This window comes from Gobio gobio (assembly GCF_949357685.1).
Source record: "Gobio gobio genome assembly, chromosome: 13".
NCBI classification, from domain to species: domain Eukaryota; kingdom Metazoa; phylum Chordata; class Actinopteri; order Cypriniformes; family Gobionidae; genus Gobio; species Gobio gobio.
Window position 1 is genome coordinate 28,584,643 of NC_137106.1, and position 17,009 is coordinate 28,601,651.

Consider the following 17,009-nt stretch of genomic DNA (forward strand, 5'->3'; position numbering starts at 1 on the left):
ACACACACACACACACACACACACACACACACACACAGTCCTGTAGCTGTGTGGTAATCCCTCCAGAAATATTTCAGCATAAGCTGTCCTGTGCTGCTTTCTCTCTGCCAAGCCACTCTCACCTGGTTTAGACCGGTTTTGTCAGGCGAGGGTGGTCAAAGGGGTGTAACTGACCCTTAAGTTCCCTCAGATTCGAGGAATAGTTTACTGTCATACAGTTCACTGTTTGTGACCATTAACAACAGGTAGGGAACAACCATGGGTCCTTGTAAAGATTTCAAACAGAAATTATGACTTAATTGTATGATCAAATATAATAATCATGAATTGGGTTATTGAATCTTTAAGGATATTGTAACTCTGAAGGTTGTTTCCTTTATTTTTCAGTCAGATCCTGGGGGGTGGGAGGCTTCTGAAATCATGATTTGATGGTTCACGGTTCCTGCTGGTTTTTTTTTACAGCTTTTTGAGATTAACTACCCTGGGTTTCTGGGAGTCCCAAAAGTTTTAAAGTTTTCAAAAAATTATTTTAAATCATAAATTGACTTAATTGTATGATTAAATATAATAATCATTATTAATAATGATAATTCTGATAGCAATCATGTAGAACATGCCAAAAGTCAGTAATAATTAGAATACAATTAAAATATCATTATTGATTGTATAAATAATTCATCATTTATAAAATTATATAATTAAATCACAATTTTTTATATAATGTTAATACAAAATAATAATAATTATTATGCCTGTCAAAAGTTGTTATAGATAAATAGGTTTATTAAAGGAAGAGGAAGCTATTTGGCAAGTCTTTTCACCCATATTATCAATTGTTTTAAAGCTGCAGTCCATAACTTTTTTTGGTTGAAAATGATCCAAAATCCATTTACAGTACATAACCAGCCAGTGTTCAAAACTTTCTCCTTGTACTGCAAAAAAAAAATCCCCATTAAAATTACGGTAAAAAACCAGCAGCTGTGGTTTGCCAGAACTTTACTGTAAAAAATACGGCAGTAGCGTTTTACGGGACAGCACCATATAATTTAAAGATTTATAATGTAATAATTACGTGTACACTATAAAAAATGTACGGTAAAAACCCTATTTCATTAACTGAAATAATGTTAAATTACCGACCTATTGAAATACTAACATCTGTTATGCACCTTTGATACTGACAAGCACCAATCACAGTGGTGATGAGAATCACGTGATGAATCAAAGCTCATCACAAGCAGTTTGTAAGAGGACAATACTATATAGAAGGTGCACAGTCATTCACACAAACACTAAACACCATCATGGTAACACATGAAATTTAAAAAATGCAATAAACATTAATTTAACAACATTAGATGTAACATAAAACCCTAATGTACATAATAGAACAAACTAAGACGAAACAGTTATTTCAACGAAAATGCATCAAATGCGAAGTGTCACGCAGGGAATTCTGGGAATGTCAATTTACGTTTTTTCACTGTAAATTACACAATGACTGGTTCTTTTTCACTTCCAAAAACTGTAAATGTAACAGTATTTTACTGTAAATTAAATGTATGGTTAGTCACCGTATATAGTACGGAAACGTTCTGTTATTATATTAATTTAATAAATTAACTCTGTTATTATATATAAATTAACAGTTTTTTACCGTAAATTTTTTAACAGTCTTTTACCGTTAAAATCACGATGTTTTTTATAGTGTATACCTTAGCCCGATTCACAACGGTAAGCTTGTAATAATGTTATAATTTGAGTGGTACTGGTGTCTTTGCGTCATTACTTCACGACTGTATACATAAAGAAGGAGTCCGGCGGCTAGTAGTAGTATCACATGTGAGGATGCTGCAGGTGGTGGATCATTTATAGCCTTTTCTCACAGCAGCTGGAATAATTAAACATATTTTGATGGCGGATCGTTCCAGAAGTCCAAACGACAAACATCAGTAACAACTGGAGGTTCACCCGTAGTCAAAAGTAAAAGATTAGACTGTACAGAAATTAAAATCTACAAGTAACGCTAATACACACTAAATACATAGTCACGCAATGCTGATGTTGTTAACATTAACTATTTGAGAACAAAGTATAGCAATAATAATAATTTTCACGGTTTGATGTGATATGAGCTAAGTGATCATTAGATTTACTCACCGTTGGTAGCTGATTTATTGTAATGCTTTTTTTCTCAGTTGGTCAGAACAAAAGTGACAGACCTGTTACTTGTTCAGGTGACATTTTGTAGGGAAAATTCTTATTTTGGTCATACTTCCAAGACGTAGAATCTGTGATTCTGAAGTACAGTATCCACACCAGTGCAGTGAATGAATGACAGCCACACATACTCCTCAAAACATTAAATTCATCCACACTGAGGAGCCGTGCACAACCCACGTAAAAATGACAACTCCGCAAATAACTGGAATTGCAGGTTTCAAACAGAGATGGCGACAAAGAGGGAAAAATTACGAACTGCAGCTTTAATTTAACTTTAATAATATTAATGATAATGCTGAAAGATGTTCAATACGACAAGAAAGATAAGGGCAAGAGTAACATTTCTGGTTGGATCTTTACAAGACAGAAAAAAGTTGCAATCATTTGGTATTTAATGATTAAAAGGGGAAAAATGGTCCTGATATAAATGGTATTTGAAGTATTAATTTAGTTACACTTATATGATGCTACGTATGTGTTAAGATGAAGATGTAAATTAAAGCAGCTCTACCTTAAACATTATCAGTTGCTGCTGACCTGTTGAGGAGTATGAATGGAATGGCAAAGCAAGACTGCAAAGCAAGACTGTTTGTGTAAGCAAGTTAATAACAAAGGATGAAGGGATAAAGGAAAGGGAATGTCGGGATATCACAGAAGTCGCAAGTTCACTGTAGATGAACTTGCTCTGTCCATCATGTCAAGTGCTGTGCTTTCTTATTAAGTATACATTTTAATCCAAATGTGATCTCTAGAGCCAAGCATATGTTCCTTCCAGAAGTATCCCATTGGCTTCCCAGATCTCTGCGGGCTGCAGTCACACTGCATAAAGAAGTATGAATGGAGTGGCAAAGCAAGACCGTAAACATCAGGACAGGAGATGCTATGTAAGCAAGTCAATAACAGAGGAGGGAAAAGGGAAGGGAGTGTAGGGATATCACAGAGGTCACTCAAGGTTTGTATTCTCCTGCCATGCAAGTCAAGTTAAAAAGCATTTGAGTCAGCACTCCTGAAAGAGGAAGCGAAAGCTCACAGTAAACATGGAGATCATGTCACACTAACTTTTTTTGTTTTTCAGATTTCCTCGAATTCCGCAGCACAGATTTGATGGACTGCTCTTATTACACTTCCTCTAAAATGGTTCAAAAAAATCTCTTAATAATGCCATTAATGATTACTTAACATTACAGCAAATTAAACCAAAAGCTTTTTTACAATCCAGTCTACTCTGACCCTTTTGCACATCGGTCAAAAGATCGGACGCACTCAACTGTATAACAGTTCTTATGATCTTAAAGACTTTTGTTGACAAATATGAATTCTGCTTTTGTGTAAATTACAAAAATATTTTAATTAAAGAGAACAAATGGGCCAGAGAGTGAAGGAAAAACAATCAAGTTCCCAGCATGCATGGGAGCTACTTCAAGATTGTTGGAAAAGCATCTCAAGTGGCTACTTGTGAAGTTTTGAGAGCTTGCCAAGTGTTTGTCGGACTGTTAGTAACGGCAGGTACATTCAAGTACATTAAAACATAAAATAGTAATGTGCATACTTGTTTCATAGATGAACTTTGCTATAATTCTTATCTGTGCAAATAGTAATAAAGACTTGAGTAGGTGTGTTTAAACTTTTACTGCTCTGTCCATCATGTCAAGTGCTGTGCTTTCTTATTAAGTATACTTTTTACTCCAAATGTAATCTAGAGCCAAGCATATGTTCCTTCCAGAAGTATCCCATTGGCTTCCCAGATCTCTGCGGGCTGCAGTCACGCTGTATAAGAAGAGATGTTGTCCAAAAAGGTGATATGAGGCAAATGCAATTAACTGTTCTGTTCTCTCTTTTTAGTTTCCTCTCTTTTCATGTCAGAGGGGATTACAGAGTCAGGGCGAGGGAAGATTGTTCTTCTCGTTTTATGTGTGTGTGGGAACGAGTGCAAGCATGGGCAGGAACAGGATCTCGGTGGGCTTAAAGCCCAAGCCGTCTGACCCTCACGCACTCACCCAGCACAAAAGTTCAGCCGACCACCCAGACAGAGAGGAGAGAGACATAGAAGGGTGGGAAGAAGTTTAGTCCTAACAAAAGTCTATTCCTATGAAGTTTGCCCAGTCTAAACATGTCCTATAATATAACTTCATGTCCTATAACATTTCCAATAACTTCAGCTCTGACATCAAACAGATATTTCATTATATGTACTGCCTCCAAATAAGTGAATTATTCAACATTGTGGTTGAAGTCTTCTGTGATGCTGAACTAAAATGAAAACGTCCGTGTTCACACAAGCAGGTGCAGGTGCAAGTATTGGGATTTGTATTTTCAAAAATTGCACATTACTTCAGAGATGCATGACCTGAATCAAAAAACAAACCTTTAATCATTCATTTGTTCATTAGACATAACCTTGACATTAATTTTATATATATATATATATATATATATATATATATATATATATATATATATATATATATATATATATATATATATATATATATATATATATATATATATATTCATAATGTTTTGTCATATAAAATTGCAGAATATGTATGCGATATATGCAGAATATGAGTCTCAGTTGTATAGTTCATGAACTATAAGGAACTGATGTTTCACTTTCAGCATAGGAAATGTAGTTTTATGATGCTGTATTAATAAAGTTTTGTGATTAATTATGATTTGTATTATTTATTTATTAGTTTATTTGACAGGGACAATTCAGCAAAAACATTGCAACAATTTCAAGCAGCCAATGCTCCACATATAGGCTTAAAGGCTAATTTGCAGCCCTAGTCACTGGTTAGGCTTTTTAAACAACAATAAGACAATCACACAAACAAACAAAATATTTACGTATATATATATATATATATATATATATATATATATATATATATATATATATATATATATATATATATATATATGCAATAATAAAAGAAAGCTAAGACTGGGTACGACCATCAATGTTCACAAACCTGCATTTGTTTGAACCACTTTTTTAGATTTATTAGAAAGTTTAACTCTGTTTGCATTTTTAGTTCAACTGGCAGTTTAATTTATTTTGAATGTTAAAATATGAATTTAGGCTACATAATAATAATAATAACAACAACAATAATAATAATAATAATAATAATAATTATATAGATTATTATTATTATAATAATACCAGCATTTTTAAGCAACAATAGCGTTTTCCTAAAATACTTAATACGCAACAGAGGCGGACTCAATGACTCTTCTTTCCAGTTGATTTCACACATCTGACCGGCGAAAACAGCTTCAAACCGGTTCTTTATTTCACGGGATTGAAGGGCGCATATTGAGAAAATGAGACACTTCAGCGCGCTTCCGTTGCGCAGCTCTGCGCGCGCTGGAGAGGAAGATGCATCCGCGCGCTCCAAATGGCACCAGTTCTCCTCCAGACTGCGGGATGTCCCATATGCAATGGACGAATACAAAGAAAACAGGGCGATAAGAAGGCAGTCCGGTTAGTAGTCTCTCCACCTTCGAGGTGTGGTCTATGTCCAGAAGCGTTTAAAACTAGGCGGCGCGCGTTGCTGTTCTCGAGAAGGTATTCAGCTGAGCACGTGAGACTGGCCTGGTCTACCAGGCACGAGCGGTTCAGCACACCGCTCTCTGCAAGTCAAAGCAACATCCACCAGCCGTAAGTGTCTCAGCTTTTACATTTGATTTAATTTTCACATCTTGTTCGAGTTGACAAATAGCATGCACGCGAACTATCATGATTTGAGCTTATTTGAAAATGCAAAAGTAAACTTTGTAGGTGCAGTAACTTGCCGACATTTTATTCTTCACTCATTTTAATCACATTTTAGCTTTTTGCAGTTTAATTGTATTTAGTTTAAACCTTAAATAGTTATTTGTGTATCAAGACTGAATAGAGTATTGCTAATTATATATAATTACATATAGGCCAAGCATTCCTGCAAGAATGATATTTCAATTAGTTTTGCATGAATTAGCCTATAGCATGTCACAATGCTGTCACCCATTATTTTCCCATTAAGTGGAAACCCAACCTAATATATATTTTAATTACCACCTGAATCTAACCATGTCATGTCAACAAATGGAAAAGTCAGTCTACTATGGGATGATATTAGACTCAAAATGATTAATACATTCACACACACACACACACACACACACACACACACACACACACACACACACACACACACACACACACACACACACACACACACACACACACACACACACACACACACACACTTATCCATGAACTTGATAAATGTTGCAAACATGTTTTATTATTCACAAACAAATGCCTTTTTGCTTGTGTGTGCAAAATACAGAATTACATGAATATGCAGCGATTCGTACAAAATAGAGACATAGTTGTGAATACAAAACTTCGATTTTGTATTAATGCAGGTCAGAATTTGTGCGTGCAACGAGTAAGATGTGCATTTGAGGATCTGGTGACGCGCATTCATTCATTGACTCGTTTGTGAGTCGATCCTATTTGAATCATTTGGATTTTGAGACTTTCATTTCGCCGGTTTGGCCTTGCACGATCCACACACACAGCTGTCCTAGAAAACCTTCTGCCACTAGATGGCAGTATTCTACCAAAACAGACATCGGCACCGTGAGCGTTATTCTCTACTGTCTATGGTTATTCTGCCTATAAGATGCTTTATATGTCCTCGTTATAAAGACGAGGAAAACGCTTAACAGGCTAACATTAAAAAGGTATTAAAGGCTACTTTGTATAGGCAAGCAGATTAAATCAGGTTATGAACACAACATTGTTCATCACAACATTTTTCTCCCACAGAAAACCATTATAAAATGCTTAATATGCAATATAGCACATGTTCAATAAAGTATATTCTACTTTTTCATATTCTTCCATTATTGAAAAACTGATATTTGAATTACCTTGAACAAAATAATTAATTAATAAGACCTTTGTCTCAAAATATATTCAATAATTTTATCGATTCTCATTTGCTACTTAAATATACAACATTTTACAGTGAATGTTCTGGAAAGTGCTGTGGCGAGTTTTTGTGCCATCGAGTGGCTTAGAGGAAAATTAAATCAAAGGTACCTTTTACCCCAGTGTGCCTTTAGCAACGTTGTACCCTACTCTTATTGATAAGTGAAAAATCTGTTGAGGTGATAAAGAGAGAACACATAAATCCTTACACATTAAGCATAGCTAATGAAAACATTGCCTTTGGAAATAAAATATGCGCCATTAGAGATATGCAGCTGAACATGGAAACCCCTAGAAAGTGTGAATGCTTATTCACTACCAGTATTTGAATGTTGATGCAACAGCAACCAATGAACTGCACTATGTAGATAACGATGTGATTGGGTTAGCTAGAGTTAGCTAGAGTTTCATGCCAGAACATGTTATATGTTTCACCCTTTCTTTCTGCAGGCCCCTGTGTCAACTGAAGTCTGTGTAAGATCAGTGCTGAGAATGGGTGCTGTAAAGGGTGACGGTGCTTTAGATGGTGGATGGGGATGGATTATTGTGTTGGCCTCCTTCATGGCCCAGTTTCTGTCATCAGGATCCCCCCAGTCCGTCGGGGTGTTGTTCCCCGAGTGGCTCAGTGCCTTCCAAGAAGGAAAAGGCATGACGGCTTGGGTCGGATCCATGGTGTCTGGTGTGGCACTCATCACCAGTGAGTACTGATCATTTCTCTCTTGTGTGTATGTGTGAACTTGGTATTCCCTATGTTATGGGGACCAAATGTTCCCACAAGGATAGTAATACCAGACCTTTTGAGGACACTTTTTTTGGTACCCATGAGGAAAACTTATAAACTATACGAAATTAAGTTTTTTGAAAAAAAAAGGTTTATGTGATGGGTAGGTTTAGGGGTAGGGTTAGAGGACAGACCATACAGTATAAAAATCATTATGTCAATGGAAAGTGTCCATAAAACATTGAAACCAGTGTGTGTGTAAGAGATAAAGAAAGTGTACAGGTTTCCTAATAAAAAGCATTAAGTGCAAACAGAAATAGTCCCTTTGCTGTTATGCAATGCAAGTTATCACACATGTTCCCAACTTTAAAAAAAGAGATTTTACTTTTATTTTTCCGTGTTTTGTTTTTTTCTAAATGTTGTTAGTTTGTTGTTAGTAACATCTTGTTTTAATGATCTTTACCTTTTTTTTTATGGAGAACAAGACAAAAAACTAAGCTAATTCATGAGATAAATTAAACTGCTCTTTTCTACCTATCAAACCTGTTTCTTTCTATACTCAGACATAGAAATCACACACACACACACACACACACACACACACACACACACACACACACACACACACACACACACACACACACACACACACACACACACACACACACACACACACACACACACACACACACACTAAAACATACAGCACTGCTCTTTATTCACATGGTTTGCTGCTGACTCAGTGCTCTAATGTCCTTTTCCATGAAAAGACACGCTGGCAGATAATGATCTACTTGTTTACAGTGCATGTTGTTTATATTAGCCGGTAATTACTGTCTGCGTTACAGGGGTCAAATTGACAATGATTCCACTTTTATCAACTTTACTTATGAGAGAAAGAGGGCTGAAAGAAAGAGACATGGTCGAGAAGTCAAAGTTTGGCTGGTTAGCATGCAAGTTAGCCCTTGGTGGGAGATGCCATAATGTGGTTATCAAATGATTTTTCCCCTCTTTGTTTTGCAAGCAACATATACGTTTCTTTTACCATTACTGAAGAGTTTGCGATTACTGAGATTAATGGGAATGCTAAGGAAGGGCATGACATTGTTTTCTAAAGATAAGAAACTTTCATGAGCTACAGTAAAAGTTCACACTGGCAGAATGCGCGTGTGTAAATGTGTCTGTGTGTGCGTGTTTGGGTTTTGGAGGTGTCAGGTTTTGTTTACAGACATAGCTGTGTAGTCTATCGTCATGACAAGGAACGTCATGACTGGATAGGACTGGCAGGGACATGGGTGTGTATTTGAGAGCATTAGCATGTGTTTGTGTGCCCTGGTCATTCAGATTCAGAAGAGGCGAGTTGTTTCTGACCTGTGAAACAAACACACATCACATCGGTGCCATCTAGAAGATGTCAAGCATGCTCTGAATAATTCCTGAGTAGACATACTATGAGAGCTATGGAGAAAACAGAGCAGATAGTTGACCTCTCCTCTGGTTCTATTGGCTATTTTATAGTTTCATTTATCATTGTTTGATAGAATATTGTTTATTATGTGTTGGTTCTGATTCAGCTTTGAGTTGTCAAGTCATACTGATAATGCTGGTCAGTGCTATGTAGGGCTCTACTTAGTCTGAAATACGAGTGTAGTTGTAGGCCAACATTTGATTGGTCATTTGGCAGTGATGTTAGGGGATATAAAGTATCCCATACCAGACAGTACAGAACTTAATGAACCATCAATATAAAGAAGGGGAAATTATTTAGTCTGGATGGCGCAAACACACACATTGGTCTCACCAGATACTCTTCAAAGTCCAGATATTTTGGCCATATTAGGAACAACTAAGTATTGAGTAATTTGTTTCTAATCATAGATAGAAAAACAAACATGTTCTTGTCACCTCTGAAGTTTTGACAGTCTATTTTAGTAAATGTTAGGACAGAGTTGGAATGAGAGCTCCTCTTTACACATTAATAGGACATAAGGGCTGTACTTCTAACATGGTACCAATAATTTAGTTTTCAGGTTACGTTTGTTTACAAGATAATAATGTTGGTGTCGCCTATGCATCTGCGTCTTATCTGCCACAATTAAAATAACTGCAAGGTAAATAAACTACATACAACGGTACAATAATTCATAATCAAATAAAAATAATTCGAGTGAAAATAATAACAATTGTACAAGTTTATGTGGAAGGCAAAGACAGTAGCAGGAGCAGCCTAGCTCCGATGGGTTTTTCATTGTTTGGTGAATTGTCAATTTTGTGGCGTGCATTGTTTTTCTTCTGTGTTGTTTGCATTCAGTAAGATGCTGTTCCTGTGTCTCTCTTTGTAGGCCCGGTGTGCAGTGCCTGTGTGGATAATTTCGGTGCACGGCCAGTTACTGTCTTCAGTGGTGTGATGGTGGCCGGCGGTCTGATGCTGAGCGCTTTTGCTCCGAGCGTCTCTTTCCTCATCTTCTCCTACGGCATTGTTGTCGGTAAGAAAATAAAAGCATCATTAGCACTGACTGAATAACAGTTTGCTGGTATTAAGAAACATGTGTTTGTGTCTGTTCTTTGACCGCTTCATGAATATCTAGTATAAATGCGTGAATGCCCTGTATTTTTAGAGAGTGATAGCATGTTTTTGTGCTAAGTGCTAAATATTTTGCATATGTCAGATGCATATGTTAGAATGTTTGTGACAAGTTTGCTATTATTATGATTATGCAACATTCTCTGACAGTTTAGATTTTGCTCTCATCGACCCCTTCTCTGAACACACGCACACACACACACACACACACACACACACATACACACGCACACACACCGAAATGTCCTACCAACAAATACCATTGCATATTCATTTCAGTGGACTGCATCTACTGTGTGTTTTCATCCTGTTGTTGAGATATATCCTCTTCTTTTGTCCCCTCAATAAGAAGCATAATATAGGAAATTGTATAAACTTTTGCACTATTGAATGACTCGTCAACTCCATAATTGCATCATTACCTACACCCTAGCCTTTCCTCACTGGAGGTCACAATGCAGACAAGGCCTTTAGTGTATATGTATATATGCAAAATATATGGTTTTCCAGATTGACATGAGATTTTGAATGTGTAAATAGTTATATAGATGAATAGATGTGAAAATCTGCATTCATGTTTTTGTGTTTAAGGCATGGGCTGTGGACTTGTCTATGCTGCCACATTGACCATAACCTGCCAGTACTTTGACAAGAGGCGTGGCCTAGCACTGGGCATCGTTACCACAGGTGTGGCCTTTAAACTCTCTTTCAGTGTAACTGCACTTTATGGAATGGAATGAATGAAATGTGTATTATGATATTTTCTCTCTCAAAGTTGTTTATTTGTTTTTCAATACAAATCAGATTCAATAATCCTCTGTTCAAAGAAAGCAAATGAATTGTCAGTAAAGAAGTCTTTAGCCCCGTTTCCACCGAAATTACCCGGACCAATTTGTACCAGGAACTTTTTTTAAAGGAACTTTTTTCCCCCCAGACCTGCTACTGTCTGCGTTTCCACTGCGGTCTAAAGTACTGTGAAGATTAGGCAAATTGAGCCGTGGGACTGCGCGCAACTGTTCCTCCTAGTCAGCGACAGTAATAATTTTTGTGCAACACTGTCTCCAACAATAACAAGTATGGAGGAGATGCAAGCAGCGCTGCTTTTGCTAGTTATGTATTGGTTTACTAAAGATGTAATTAACAAAACGGCGGAAAAGAGATGAGCACTGTTACTAAAGCTAGATTAAAAATAAGACAATGTATGTTATTATCAGCTATTACGGACATTGACCGTGCGATTGCTGAGATAACACGCGCCATCGGACAGAAAGAGCAAGACTGATATTTACTGAACGCAGAATGAACCTCGCAAGACTTTTAAAAATGCCGGTTAAAATAAAATGCTGCGTGAGCTCAATCAATCAGCATGTTCAGCGCCCAAGTCCCACCCCCGAAAGTTCCTGAACTTTGTAAAAGTACTACCTCGCGAGCAGGGCCGTTTGGAGGGGGAAATATTTACCTGGAACTTCATTTAGACCCTGGTTCATGCACACCGAGTCAAAGCACACCGAGTACCACCCCAAAGTTCCTGGGGAAAGTTCTTGCGGTGGAAACATTTTATCACTTTGTCAGACCAACTATTAAATGATTCATCCTGTATCGAGGGTGGAAAAAGAGATTACGACTTGCGAGCAATAGGGCTAAGAAGAGAGGTATCCTGAAAGCCAAATTTTTCTCAACTGGTCCAAATCCTCAGCGAGTGTTTCACTACTGGGCAATCAGCAGGAAAATGGGAAATTGTGTTTCGTATGTTGGCTGCCAAATAGTAAAACTTAAAGTTAGGTAGGGCTGCATCTGGACCTCTGAAGAAACGCTTTACACAGACTGGGATGCTTACCATTGCAAATATAACAAAATAATGGAGATCTAAAAATGACATAGGGATAAATTAAGGTAAGCACTGAAAAAGGTAAAGGAATGTAGGGAGCACTACCATCTTAATAGAATTAATGCACCCAATGAGAGAAATTTTTGAAGGGACCACTTGGAAAGATAATTGCGTAGTTACCTTGTTATTTTGGAAAGAAAATGAAGCATGTAAACAGAAAATTGACCAAAATTCTAAGTCAAGGATAGGGTAGTGGGTGAAGAAGTCTGAGGATTAGAATAAAAAGCTATAGATCGTCTGCATATAAAGTTATCTTATTTTCAACATCACCACGGGTGATTCCAGTAATTGCTGACTTTTACTACAGGCTCAATGGCTAAAGTGAATAATATTGAGCTTAAATGACAGCCCTGTCAATTTCCACAGTACAAATTAAACGGTATAGAGTACAGACTATTAGTAAGGGACTACTGCAGAGGGAGCACTATATAACAATTTAATCCAAGAAAGAAAGACAGGGTGCAATCCAAAATTTTCCAGAAATAAGAAAAGGAGATACACTCAGGGCGATTCTTTATAAACCCTGTTTGATCAGGGAAAACAATAGTAGGGAGGACATCCTCAAGCCTTGAGGCAAGAACCTTTATATTATGATATTTTATTGATACCTTAGTTTGTATTGATTAACTGTCATTAGCATTTTTTGCTTTGGCAAATTTAGTTTAAAAAGCATAAAAGGTTAACATTTATTAGATGTGGAGCAGATAGCAAAAAAAATTTACATTTTGTTTGATTTCCTGATTTAATAGATTCTGTATGTTTATGTTCTTTCTTAAGATGATTTTTCAGAATAGGTCAGATAATGCTTTTTATCCTTCTCAGGTACAAGTGTGGGTGGGTTCATTTACGCCACACTCCAGAATGAGCTCATTGAGTTGTTTGGATTGGAGGGCTGCCTGCTTATCATTGGAGCACTGGCGCTCAACCTGATGGCGTGTGCTGGGCCAATGCGACCTATGAATTTACCTGGTTACTACCTAAAACAGAGAGCTGCTCTACAGCGTACAGAGGAACCAGAACCACTCTACACCAAACCTACTGCCATTATCATTGACTCTTTCTTGGATCTCAAAACCACACCCGGCTCAGACAATAACAAAGTCACCATGAAGGTGTTGATCACCAAGGAACCCACAGAGCTGCAAGAGAGTGAAGAGGAAGGAAATGGCGGGATATTGTCCGGTTCAATAGTAGCACAAGCCATTAAGAAGCTGATGCGTCCCTATAGACTGTACCTGTGCAAGACTATAGAGCTCCTACAGGACCGCGTCTTCATGGCTTTCTGCATCGCCATCTTCTTGTTCAGCTTAGGAGCATTCCCACCTGTTCTCTTCATGGAGGACGTAGCTCAGAGCGAGGGGCTTATTGATGGAATTGCACTAATACCCCTCGTCTCAATCGTTGCAATCACAACAGGCATCGGTAAGCTGGTCCTGGGTGTGATGGCAGATATGCCACGGGTGAACAGCCTGTACCTGTACGCTCTGACGCTGACAGGCACAGGTTTTACTCTGCTGCTCATCCCAGTGTCTAAGAGCTACCTGGGTCTGCAAGTTCTGTCAGCCATGGTTGGATTTTTCTCAGGAAACTGGTCTATCACATCCTACATTACTACGAAGATAGTGGGCATGGAACGACTCAGTCAGGCTCACGGTATTCTCTTGTGCTTCGGAGGGTTTGGAATCATGCTTGGGCCACCTGTTGTAGGTAAGAATAATCTTATCAACACAAGTGCAGTTCAAAATAAAGCCAAATGCTTGCAATAATAAAAAATAGGTAAAGAAAAAATATATATTTTTCCTTGTTGGCTCCACCAATGGATTGATAACGCAAGGAGTTTTCAAACAACCCTGCTCTTTTACTGATGTTGTCTCCATTTTCTTTTCTTATAGGTTGGTTCTTTGACTGGACTCAGTCATATGACCTGGCGTTCTACTTCAGTGGCACTTGTGTTTTAGTGTCTGGTTTGTTTCTGTTCTTGGCCACCCTGCTTTGCTGGAACAGGACAACGGAGGAGGGAGATTCTCCTCTGGAAGAGGATGTCAACACTTTGCAACAAAATCACACTCTTGATTGTGACAAAGTAGCCTCTGTGGCTTGAACAATATTTCCAAGGTCTAAAAATGAACTTTGCCTTAACATTTGGTTGAATGTAGAAGCTCGTCTTCCTTTTCGTACCGTTTTCTAACCTGGTGATTAGACTGACATTTTGCCAGTGGACTTCTCATGGTGCCTTTTTCTTTGGTTCAATATGATATATATTTTTATACTTTTCCCACGGACCCTGTCGTTTTTGAGAGGGTGTATTATTTTTTCTTAGATGCTTATAGAGACTGCCTCATTTTTGAGGCTTATATTGATAGCAGAAATTGTTTGCTAATAGTATATTCAGTAGATTGTTTACTGAACACAGATGCTTTCTTTTGTAGACCTTGATCACTTGAATTGTTACTTTACTCTCTGAGATGAATGGTCTCACTGTGTTGTACATGGATATCACCAACCTGTTAACAATAGTTTCCATTAATGAGAACAGATTTCTGACTGAAGGCTGCAGATAATTAAAGAATGTGTGAGTAGGGCTTTTCACTGCACTTACCATGGAAACCATTGAAGAAAAATCCAGATCCAAAGATTTCTTTCGTTATTTCTGGAGAGTGACATGGACAGTGACAAAGAGGAAATGTACTTAAATGCACTCTTTTAAGTAGTCAGTGACTGCACATTATTTTTTATAATATTATGATATTCTCCTGCATATCATCTCCTTTTATTGTATGTAATACCAAAGTGACACAACCAGTTTAATTACCTGGTAGAGAAAGGCTTTATTTCTAAATGTATTTACTTTAGCCACATTTGATTTTAAGAAACACCCTAAGTATGTTCTGTATCTCTAATTGTTAATAATTTAGGAATACAAGAATATGCTGATGGAAAAAGTCAGAAAAAAAAAAGAAAAACAGAAAGACAGTGTTGGATTCTGTGACTGCAATGCACTGTTTATGTGTGCACCTGGTAATACAGTCATCCTCCACATTTGTTCAACAGGCTGGTCCCTGGTAACACTATATCTTATATTATTGTAAATTTGAAATGCAAGTGTCATTATTTCATATGTATATATGTTGTAGAACATGTATTATGTATAAATATTTCAAAGATAATGTTAAGAAAAGGACACTACACTTTTGACCAAAGACTTGCTTTGAGTCTTGAGTGAACATTTGACAAGGGGCAAATTAATGATATATAAAGTGGAACACTGTCCCCCATATCAGTGGTTCTCAACTGGTTTGGTGATGCACATTTTCCCACGGTCATGATCCCCCGGAACACCCCCCCCCCCCAACCATGACCTTGATTGAAATTTTTAGGAATTTCGACCAAGCAAACACACACACGCACGCACGCACGCACGCACGCACACACACACACACACACACACATTACTTAACAACATACACATAAATTGTAACAATATTACTAACACTGATGAATAAACTATTAAATAGCAGTCCTAGTTTTTGTTAATAGCATAATGTAAGTTGTTATGAGCCACCACAGTCATTAAAAATATATAAAATAACACAAAGTGAAAATAAAGTGGTATTTTACAAAAACTACAGTTACCATGGTAAATTCACAATTTTAACGAGTTAGGCCATAAACAAATCCTGAAGAATAGCATGAACATCATACCTGCACACAAATCCTTCCCAGCTAACACATACGACAAACCAATTACGTAATTTATTGTACTTTTTGGTAATTTAATTACCGTAACCACGTCTTTGCGTGCTCGTAATTTTATGCTAAGTGTGTGCGCCTCCGCATGTGCGCGCGCAATAGAAGAGTGCGCGGCTGCGCGCCGCTGCACATAATCACCGACAGGATAGAAAAGTTCGTTTTTCTGAGGTGAGATACATATAACACATCTAAATAATCTGACAGCAGATACTGCATGGACAACGTGTTTTTCCAGGAACTTAGACTCTTCTTAGACTAACGTTACACTCCATTCAAAACAGTCTTGAGAACCACGTTTGGGTCGCGACCACCGATGTAGGGCCTAACGTTAACTGTCTTTTTATTTTATTTCAGTGTGTTTGTTTTGTACTGTACCATTTGTTAAGTGACAATAAAAATATTTGATTCAATTTAGTTCCTTGAAGCAGCAAAGGCTAGGGTTAAAGGGTTATTTCACCAAAAAAAATGAAATTTCTGTCATTGATTCCTCTCCCTCATGTAGTTCCAAACCCGTAATACCTTTGTTCATCTTTGGGAACACAAATTAAGATATTTTTGATGAAATCCGAGCTCTCTGACCTCTTCATAGACAGCAATTTAATTACCACTTTCAAGGTCCAGAAAGGTAGCTAGTAAAGACATGGTAAATAGTCCAAGTCAGGGGTTTTCAAACTGGGGTCCGGGGACCACCAGGGGTCCTCCAGGAGGTTCCAATGGGTCCCCAGAACATTTCAGAGAATAAAAAGACTGAGCAAAAATGGATAAAGTCTACCAGACATTCTAACTTTTATTTCTAAATGTTTCTCTTCTTTCTTGCCATATACCAACAATTACAACATTTTATATGTTTGTT

At 37.4% G+C, this 17,009-nt stretch overlaps 1 protein-coding gene across 1 annotated transcript; it reads left to right on the forward strand.

Moving 5' to 3' along the window:
* Positions 1-5,542: 5,542 nt before the first annotated feature.
* slc16a9a (solute carrier family 16 member 9a) lies at positions 5,543-16,563 on the forward strand. Its single transcript, XM_079833093.1, has 6 exons — positions 5,543-5,890; positions 7,664-7,910; positions 10,277-10,420; positions 11,110-11,205; positions 13,229-14,113; positions 14,299-16,563. Exons 2-6 carry the CDS (start codon positions 7,706-7,708, stop codon positions 14,505-14,507), a joined length of 1,539 nt encoding a protein of 512 aa, XP_079689219.1. The 5' UTR covers positions 5,543-5,890; positions 7,664-7,705; the 3' UTR covers positions 14,508-16,563.
* Positions 16,564-17,009: the final 446 nt, after the last annotated feature.